At 30.2% G+C, this 10,861-nt stretch overlaps 1 protein-coding gene across 1 annotated transcript; it reads left to right on the top strand.

Annotated features, from left to right (window-relative positions):
* The first annotated feature begins 605 nt into the window (after positions 1-605).
* On the top strand, positions 606-3,522 carry LOC121216840 (ras-related protein RABA1f). The gene is made up of 2 exons (XM_041092288.1): positions 606-921; positions 2,721-3,522. The coding sequence occupies exons 1-2, from the start codon at positions 701-703 to the stop codon at positions 3,151-3,153; spliced, it is 654 nt and encodes a 217-aa protein (XP_040948222.1). The 5' UTR covers positions 606-700; the 3' UTR covers positions 3,154-3,522.
* Positions 3,523-10,861: the final 7,339 nt, after the last annotated feature.

Raw genomic sequence — 10,861 nt, 5'->3', positions numbered from 1 at the left:
ATTTCAAAATTGAGCAATTAATCGCGGTATTAATATTTTAAGTTAATTTTATATAAATTTATACTAAACTCTCATAACTTACATATTTTGTCAATATGGTCACGGTTAGATTTGAATTTTTTAGAATTAATATCAAATTAAAAAAAATGTAAACATCAAAAGTTAAATTTATTAATGAAAGACATTAATATTGTGATTAAAAGGAGATTTTTTTATTACCTTAGATAAAAATGTTTGTAGGTGGAATATAAAACTTTTCAATTTTTTGTAAATCCAAAAATTATATATTCATATAATAATTATTACTTAATGTTTTCACCTCACGAAATTATAATTGGAAAATTCCACAATAAAAATCAAATATATATAAAAGTCATATACTTTTTTTTGAGCTTTTTTTTCTTATAAATTGATTTTTATTTAATTTTAATTAAATATATTATTAAAAATCATTAAAATATTTATTTTTAAAAACGTATTGTGAATTTTAATTTTATAAACGAAATCACGAAATTATTTTTTAAACTGAAAAATCTCAATTCAAATAGAAAAAATAAAAAAATTCTTTTAATATATATTTAAAAATAAATAATCTCTCTAATGCCACCAATCTCTGCTATTTTATAAAATTTCTTCATAATTAAAATCCCAAATTTTAATTTTAAAAATCCGGTAAAAGAATCCGACCCGGTAACCCGACATGGCAGCGTATAGAGTGGATGACGACTACGATTATTTGTTTAAGGTGGTGTTGGTCGGAGATTCCGGCGTCGGGAAATCGAATTTGTTGTCGAGATTTACTAGAAACGAGTTTAGCCTTCAATCTAAATCCACAATCGGTGTCGAATTTGCCACCCGAAGTATTCGGGTCAATGATAAAATCGTTAAGGCCCAGATTTGGGACACTGCTGGACAAGAAAGGTAACATTTTTTTAAACATTTTTTAATGATTTACTGTTATTTCTCAATTGCTTTGTTTAGGTTAGTGGGGTTTTGGAATTTGATAGATTTGAGGAAAATGAGGTGTTTTCTAGTTTCTGCAACTGCATTGGGATGGTATAATGCAATCATGCATGGAATTTTGGTAGCTGGGAAAATGTAGGAAGATTATACTCAAGTAGTTCTCATTTTGTTTGTTTTCTTCTATGTTCTTTTCTGAAAATTTGAAGTATTGGAGGAAAATGTGGTGGTTCTAGATTACCCTTATTCCTGATTTCTCTTTTGAATTATACCTATGTTCTCATTTTGAAACCTAAACTTTTTTGTCCAGTTTGGTACTAGAATATCATTTTATCTCAATTTAGCCCCCAATTACCGAAGTGGATGATTGACCCCCAAAAAGAAAAACCAAAATGGATGATGTCATTAGCTATATGTCACGTTCTTAATTACTGACATAGAGATGCTCGAGTAAATTGTGACAAAATGATAGTTGAAGTATCAAAATAGATAAAAATGTTGAGATACTAAAGTACGAAAACGAGTATAATTTAAGGGCTAAATGGTGAACTAAACCTTCTAGGTTACTGTATTGGTTTGGTGAAGGGAGTATTGGGAATTTATTCATCTGTTTGGATGCTGAGAAAATTTTGGAATAAGGGGCATTCAGAATTTCCTTTTTCTTTTTAATGTTAAAGCAAGTGGACTTGAATTTGGGTTATTTGGTGAAAAGTAGTAGTTCCTTTTTTTTTTTTTCCTTTATGGATTGGTATACAGATAAAAACGTATTTGAAAGAAAACTTTATTGATTAGCATGATGCAAACTCAATTTGAAGTGCAAAATAGCATGTTGTAGGTTATATACAAAAATCCCAGAGTTGGTTTACTAATGGATGAATTGAAAAGAACATGACATTTGAGTCTAATTGATAAAAGTTGCAGCTTTGATCCATTAATCAAAAGGCTGTAACAAGCCCATTTTTCTTAAAACTCGTAGTTGAATCATCAATTGTATTTGTAAACATCATTAGAATATAGGTATATTGAAGAGGATATCATTTGTATGTCTATGGATAATTTTATTCTTGTCTTTCCTTTAGAAGGACTTTTGTATGAAAAACACGTTACAAGCTTGTTCGGAGGGCATCTCTTCTCTGCTACTTTAACTTTGTGTATCATGCATGAGCACCAAAAGATGGGTCGTGGTGCTTACTCGGATATTTTCAATAGAACATTCAAGTTGCTTTGATCATTTTCTCAGTGATGTTTCTCTGGGGAAAATATACCGAAGTGAGGTTCCATAATATCAAATATTCTATTGATTTGGATTTTGTATTGGAAATTTGCTTCAGTTTCTACATTGACAGGCCTAATGTGTTTTCTAATAAATAAAAGTCTATATTGAGTATGTGTAGAGCATGAAACGGAAACTCTGTGTTCTCTCCTTGGAATCAAGCGTCTTGGGGCCTAAATTTCTGGTCGGCTGTGCTGCATTTTATTATAAATTGCTTGGTTGATCATGGAATGTTTTCGTTCCGATGAACAAGTTAAGGGTAAATCATAAATTTGCAGTTCTTGATTGTACTTTTCTTTGATGATGAAAACTCGATACAAGATTCTGATTTTAGTTCTTGCCCTGCTTGCAGTGTTATTGGTGTAAAAGGGTAATATATATAATTTTCTACGATCATTGGAGTTATGAATACCTGATATACAGTTCCTGCATGGATGAGATTTATAAGCTTTTCGAGAGTTGATTCCTTTGTTGTATTCTTTTCTAGATACCGGGCAATTACAAGTGCATACTACCGAGGAGCTGTTGGTGCCTTGCTTGTCTATGATGTCACTCGACGGGTCACGTTTGAGAATGTTCAGAGATGGCTGAAGGAACTACGAGATCATACAGATTCTAGCATCGTGATTATGCTCATTGGTAACAAGGCCGACCTGCGACACTTGTTTGCTGTTACCACTGACGATGCTAAGGCCTATGCCGAGAGTGAAAACACCTTCTTTATGGAAACATCTGCCCTCGAATCAACAAATGTTGAGCATGCATTCATTGAAGTACTAACTAAAATACATCATGTGATCAGTCGAAAAGCGCTCGAAGGAGGGAATGATCAAACAACATTGCCCAAGGGACAAACCATCAATGTCGGATCTCGGGATGATGTTTCAGCTGTGAAGAAAGACGGCTGCTGTTCTGCATAATTGTTAGATGATTCCGAGTGTCCAAATTTACTTCCTCATTTAGCATAAGCTTTCCTCACTGTGATCTTTTTTGAGATCTTTCGTTGAAGACGAAGAAATCACAGCATTCTAGGTATTTTCTTCATTCGGTTTCGGTTCCTTTTTCATGGTTCTTTAGGGTATTTTTCTTCTTCATGTAATGTTCATTCCATAGTTTTTGTTGTATTTGATTGCTTTAGAATACATAGTTTGGTCAGACAGATCTAGTTTTAGTATTTTAAATGATTTTCATTAGTTGGGGAGAATAAATTTTAAATTAGCTATCATAATGTTTTTGTATTTTCAAAGGAGTATTTTAAGTAATATAACAAATAAATAGGGATAATTTAGGTATTATAAATAAATTAAATAATTTAGTGCAACTATATACATTAAATTTCATTTTTAATTTAATTATACATATTTAAAGAAATAAATTATATCAATTTATTTTTATATTCAATAGATATAACTAATTTTGTATCCATCGTATGAACGTATACTACATTAATAATGATGTTTTCTATTTTTAGGCAATCAAAAGGCACCACAACCGACATAATCTCAAGTAAAATTTCGAGGATAAAATTTCTTAAAAAGAGAAAGAAAAATATAATGCTCTAGTATTTTTCGATATAGTAAAAGTTAATTTCGAAACTGAATTTAATAGTTGTGACGTACAAAATAATAAATCGAGAGATTTTCGAGAATAAAAAGTGAAGGAAACTAGGAATACACCCGTCGATGCACAATTCAATTTAAAATACTTATAAATTAATTTAAATAATCATAATCATAATCTTTTCACGCTTCTTGCTTTTTTGTTGGATTTTTTTTATGGCATGGATCACTTTTAATGTAACTAATATCATTGTAAATCAATACTTTATTTGTATTAATAATTAATTTTATTTTGTTGAAATAATATAATAACTTTAGAAAAAAAAATAACATTCTTTTAAGGTTTTAAAGGTTAAAAAATTAAAAAAATCAATTGAGTTTTTATGAAAAAAGTATACTTAATTGAGCCTTTAATGACTTAAAAAAAATCAATTGATCCATTTCGTTAATGAAAACTGTCAATTAGCTAGTTTAACTGTTAACATTGTTAACATAGCTGACGAAAGCCACCGTAAATTACCACGTGTTAGTGTCATGGGTTGCGCATGGGAACTGTAACACCCTTAACTCCTATTCGTCGCCGGATTAGGATTACAGGGTATTACCGAACAAAACGTGATTCACTACAATTATTAACTCACCAAGGAATAACTATACTTTTATTTCGTTATCAGAGTTAATATACTCATAGATCAAATAGAAGACTAATCATAATCTACGAATCAGAACAATTCGAAATTGTCAATTTTATTTTATTTTGTTTGAACTTACATCAAAACAATAAAGCATGTTTCATACATGTTCCATACTTTACTGACATATACTAAACCATTCAAAACAAATACTGATGCAAGCGTTACCATCACAAACGAAATCTAATACTCAGAGCATATTCAGACATATATTCTTCTCATATCAACTTACATAACCAATCCACATATGTCTCATCTTTTTAATACATCTTATATCAAATATGATACCACTTTATAACTGAATTTTATAATTACATATTAATTATATACATAATAATAGCAACACAAAAGCCGAACCTATACAACATATTAAACTTTAAGCTTTAACCGCTTGTGCCAATATATTTCACATAAGATACAACCTAATCATCAATATAATGCAAATATCAAAACCGAATATTATAGGTACTTACATGTTCAATTTTATTCTATTTTAAGACTTCAATGTATAAGAGAAATCATGACTTAAATTAATATTCATTACCGAAACATATCCATTTAATCAACCATAACTTAACAACCATACGAGAAAAAAAAATTCGTTAGGCTCATAATAAAACACTCACGTCATAGCCGAATATACCTAGTTAACAACATCATTTCAAGCCAATTTCTCAAAACATGAAAATCCTACTTAGCCTTTCAACTACATGCCATAACCGAATATATATAACATATCAAAATCAAACAAAACATATATAGCATACTTATGCTTACTAGCCCACAGACACACACATATTTAATTTAACATCATTCATTACAACTACATTCGAAACTCAATTCATCACATAATAGTCCAATACCAATGCACAGCAATTATTAGCACCTAATATAAGCTTAAATCATACTCGAATGTTTATATTAAAACCTCCATTTTTTATCATCTGACCATGTATATAAATACCAAAATTTAACAAAAGAAAATAAGCTATTTTCGCATGGCTTTTTATATACATAACTACAATCCAAAACCAATATATATATATACTAGCCTATGCATGCCATAAGTTCAAAAATTAAACTTTTAAAAGTACCGAAAGTAGATGATAGTGTGAATGACTTCACTAATGATCCCCGAGCACATAACGACCTCCAAAATCTATAAGACAATGACAATGTAAGCTAATTTAGCTTAGTAAATCTTAAACAAATACTTAAATAACATATAATTTTAGAAGCAATATATTAAAAAGAAAATGAAATACACACGTATATGAACTTATAACTAATACAATCACACATCTCAAATATTTTTATCCTGACTAATCGACTAATCTCAAGCTTTCAACCATTTACCTCCAATTAATGTAAGGCTGAACACCTTTCATATATACATATACTTATAATAGCATTAAATATATCATTTTTGTGACAACCAACCAACTTACTTACCAAATTTCAAATAGCTAATTAAACATCACATACCTGATCACTTTATTTCATTAATCCCACTTGATACCACTTCGGCATAAAGCCTACTAAACAAAAATCTTAATATGAAACACCGACAATAAGCCTGCTAGGTGTAAAGCCTGTTATGGTACACCGGCGTTAAGTCTGCTAGGCATAAAGCCTGATATAATTCACCGGCAAAAGCCTGCTAGGCAGAAAGCTCGATTATCACTGATACAAAATCGATCTTACACATAATTTATATCTATATAGGAAGTTCTAATTAATCCTTAAAATTCATACTAAACATTTGAAACATAATATCTCCATAAAATAGAACTTTTGCTCAAATTTTCACAAACCATTTCACTTTCGGCTAACATATGAAAATACTTACAATTAAATTCAGCATATAGAATTCATATAAATTCTAATTTAATGACTTTTATTTGCTAAAAGACTTACCTCGGATATCAACGGGAGTAATCGACTAATTAACTTCCCCCGATCTAATTCTGTTTTCTTCAGTTCTCGATCTAAACATATTCAAATTTAACCTTTTTATTCATAATTTCATTCAATTTTATCTAAAAACACATAAATGGACAAATTATCATTTTACCCCTAATATTTCACACTTTTGCAATTTAGTCCCTATTGCATAAAACACAGAATACACAAAAGTTGCACACACCATGCTAGGGCCGAATGTTCCTTGTCTTCATACAAGTCCACACATTTCATTTATTTCACATTTTAGTCCCTCAAAAAATTATTTTTACAATTTAGCCCTAATTACTCAAATTCACCAAAAATTCAAAGACAAAACATGTTAATCTAACATATATATTTCATATTTCATCAACTAACATCATAAAGCACAAACATTCATCAATGACACATTTCAAAATCATCAATAATTCACAAAATTAAGACATGGGTTTTGAAGTATTCAAAGCAACGATATCAAAAACGTAAAAATTATCAAAAATCGAACAAACAACTAACCTTAAATCAAGCTCAACAATGGCCGAACCTAGCTAAGTTTTCTTCTTTTTCTTTTGTTTACATTCAGCTAAGAACAAGATGATAATGGCTTTATTTTTTTGTTTTATTTAACATATATTATCATATATTTTAGTTTACTAATTTAACCTTATATAAATAATAAACAAAACATATATAAGGACATATTAGTCATTTGCCACCCACTATATATATTGGCCTTATTGCATTATAAATCTTTCACTTTATAAAGACAACAACAATTAGGTACTTTTAAGTTTAACCCCTAAATTTTTATTTTATGCGATTAAGCCATTTCTTTAATCGGTCACTCAAACGACAAAATTAAAACACAAAAATTTTTCAAAATCAAATTCACATATAATAAACATTGAAAATAATATTAAAATATTTTTCAGACTCAGATTTGTGGTTCTGAAACCACTATTCTGATTAGGATCAAAATCAGACTATTATAGGAGACCGTAACCATGACACATTTGTGCGATCCATCAAGTTAGAAGGAGGTCATTTGGCCCGATCGAACTGACTCGTTGCTTGAAGAAATTGAAGGTCCATTTACAAGCTTGACACATATGGAAACATAACCCTCGAGGATATGCAATTTTAGATATGATATGTAATCTTAGAAGATATGATTTTGTAATCTTAGAGATTTGATTTGGAGATAACTTTTAATCTTAGCCGTTGATGTACTTGATCTGTACGTTAGGTTTGGGGAGGCTCTACTATAAATAGATGCCTCTCCCTCATTGTAAATCACTTGAGTTTTGGGAGCAATAAGAATTCTTGAGAGTATTCACTCAAATTTCTCTTTCTCTTGTGTTTTTAATTTTCTGTGTCTTGTAGGGGTGAGCAAAACTCGATTCGACTCGAAAAAATCGAAAAAAATTCGAATTTCGAGTTAAACGAATCGAGTTATTCGAATCAACTCGAATTTTTTTCGAATTTCGAGTTTGAATCGAGTTGAGTTTTCGAATTCGAATAACTCGAATAATTCGAATAATTCGAATATCAAACTATAATATTTTACATTTTTACCCTAAACTCCCAAACCTTTTTACTTTTCCCTCAAAACTTTTACTCATTCCCACTTTTCCCCCAAAACTTTTACTCCCCTCCCCTCCCAACCCCCCAATCTACCCAAAATCCATTTCCCACCAAAATTTTACTCCCAAAAACCCTCAAAACCTTTTATTTTCCCCCACAATTTTTACTTCCTCCCACTTTTTCCCTAAAACTTTTATTCCCTTCCCATCCCACCTCCCATCTACCCCAAACCCTCCCGCCTCCAATTTTGTTTTTAATATTTTCCCTCCAAAATTTTACTCCCCCTATTTACTTTCCCTCAAACTTTTATTCCCCAAAACTTTTTATTTTCCCCCTAAACTTTTACTTCTCACCCTTTACTCTCAAATAAAAAATCAAAATTATCCAAAAAAAATCACTAAATATAAATAGTAATAATTTTATTTATATCTACTATTTATATTATTAAATTAAATTTCACATTTTATATTATTTATATTATTGAATTGTTTAGTCATATTTATATTAAAATTGAATTATTAATTATGCCATAAAATATTCGTGTTAAAATTTTATATTGGTATCAATTTCTCATTTTATTTTTAAAATAACTTTTATTAATAAATCATATTTTTACATTTAATATATTATTTAATTCCAAAATACATAGTGACAAGAATCTGAAGATAATTGAAACAACAAAGCAAGAAAAGAAGCTAACCAGTATATAAAAATTTAATAAATAAATTATGAGGTGATGAAAGTTAATAAAAAATTTGATTAAGGTGGACAAATTTTATTACGATGGGTGACAATGGTTATAAGGACCCAAAATTATTTTTTAAAATTTAACTCGAACAAATATATTCGATTTGATTCGATTCGAATTCCATCTCATTCGACTCGATTCGAGAAAACTTCAAATAAAGTTAGGATGATAAAATAAGATTCGAAAACTCGATTAACTCAAAAATTTTCGATTCGATCGAATGCTCACCCCTAGTGGCTTGTTCTTATTTCGTTCTTCGTTCATCTTCATTTGGCTTTGAGTTGCTTTCGTTTGTGTTGGTTTTGAGGAGGAGTTCTGTTGAATCCTCATATTACAAGAGTTAGGCTGACTTAGGCATTTTTAGGAGCAAGAAACTGCCTAAGGCCGCACGGATTGTGAGGCAAAAATTCTAAGTCCGTGATATTAGTATATTAAAAGAAAAAAAAGTTTAAAATATTCATCAAGCATTTAAAAATTGTAACTGTTGAAAAGTAAGAAAGAGGACGTTGAAATATTTATTTATTAATTAATTATTTAATAGTAGAAAAGGGAAATTTTAATATTAAAATAAAAATTTTACATGCTTATAATGGGGTAATTAAGGATAAAATGATATTATTCTAAAAAAATGTATATGGATATTAAGTAAAAAATATTTGTTTAAAAATATGTAAAACAATAATTGTATTGTAATTGGCCAAATTTGTCCAGGCCCAATTAAATCAATAACACTGAAGACAAAAAATAAAACCAAATAAAAACCAAAATAAAGTTAATGTCCAGTCTAGAATTACAGTGGCCCAAAACCAATAAACAGTCCAACAAACCCATTAGCCCAATACCCAATTCAAACCCAATAACCCATTGCAAATCCTAGCCCGAAACAAATGAAAAAACAGAAAACCCTAGCCTAAGCTCAGCCGCCGCACACCCCCAACGGCAACCCTCGCGCTCGCTGCTTTCTCCGCGCGTGCGGCCACGTCCTTGTACCTGTAAAACAAACTAGAAGAGTCCAAGAGCAAAAAAACAATGTAAAAAATAGAAAAAAAAGGAAAATAGGTAGTATTTTCGGGCTATAAAAAGGGACCCGATTTTTTTGTCCTGATTTTTTTTACTTACAAATGAATCAAAAGAAAATAGAGAAAAATCAATTCAAATACAGATCATTTTCAAAGGTAGTTGTGCCGTTTTTATTTTTATTTTTTATCGGCTTATTTTTTTTAAGGAAACAAAAAAAGAAGAAAATGATAAAAATCGTACCTTTTTGTGAGGGAGGTGCCGATTCCGATTAAAATCGATGTTTTTTGGGCCCAGGAGTTGAAAAAACCCAATTTTTTTTATTTTTCGGCCACCGCGGATGGCGGCACCGTATCCGGCAACCGACGGCAGCCATAGTGGTCCGTCGCCAGAGTTGGGCCGGATTCTGGAAAGAGAGGAAGGGCTTTGGGAGGTTTTTTGAATTTTTTTTAAGAAAGGAATAAAATGAATTTTTGATAAAAAAGTTGATTTATAAAGCTTTTCAAAACGACGTCGTTTTGATTTAAAACACCAGGCGCAAAACGGTGCCGTTTCAGGCTATTGACCCGCACGGTGACCCGACCGAGGGTAAGGATCTGCGTGTTTTTGTGGAATGGTCTATTTGCACGTACGACCTTTCCGCCTTTTTATTATTTATAATCAATTTTTTTTTTATTTTTAAATTTTGCCATGTAGTTTACTCCGGCTTCAATTTTAGTCCCTGATGGAACTGCGCGTTTTGGAGGGTGGGAATTATTTCCCATTCAGTCCCTCCATCTCATCCGCGTGTTTAATCTAGTCCTCCCTCTTGCGTTTATTTCTAATTTTGCCCCAATCTTTGTTTTAAAGTCCAATTTAATCTTATTTTGTCATTTTGACTATTTTATTATTAAATTAATTAATTCAAAACTATTATTGTTATTATTATTTTGCCCTATTTATTTATATGCTTATTATTATTACAGCTATATCTTTAAATCAATTAATTTTATATTATTATTTCCTTTAAATTATTATTATTATTTATTAACTTAAACACTTTAAACGCATTTATTTTATTTTATCTCCTTTTTTTTTCAAAAAC

Source organism: Gossypium hirsutum, chromosome D05, assembly GCF_007990345.1.
Source record: "Gossypium hirsutum isolate 1008001.06 chromosome D05, Gossypium_hirsutum_v2.1, whole genome shotgun sequence".
NCBI classification, from domain to species: Eukaryota; Viridiplantae; Streptophyta; class Magnoliopsida; order Malvales; family Malvaceae; genus Gossypium; species Gossypium hirsutum.
The sequence above is the reverse complement of the archived record's forward strand: the minus strand, read 5'-3'. Positions and strand labels throughout refer to the sequence as shown.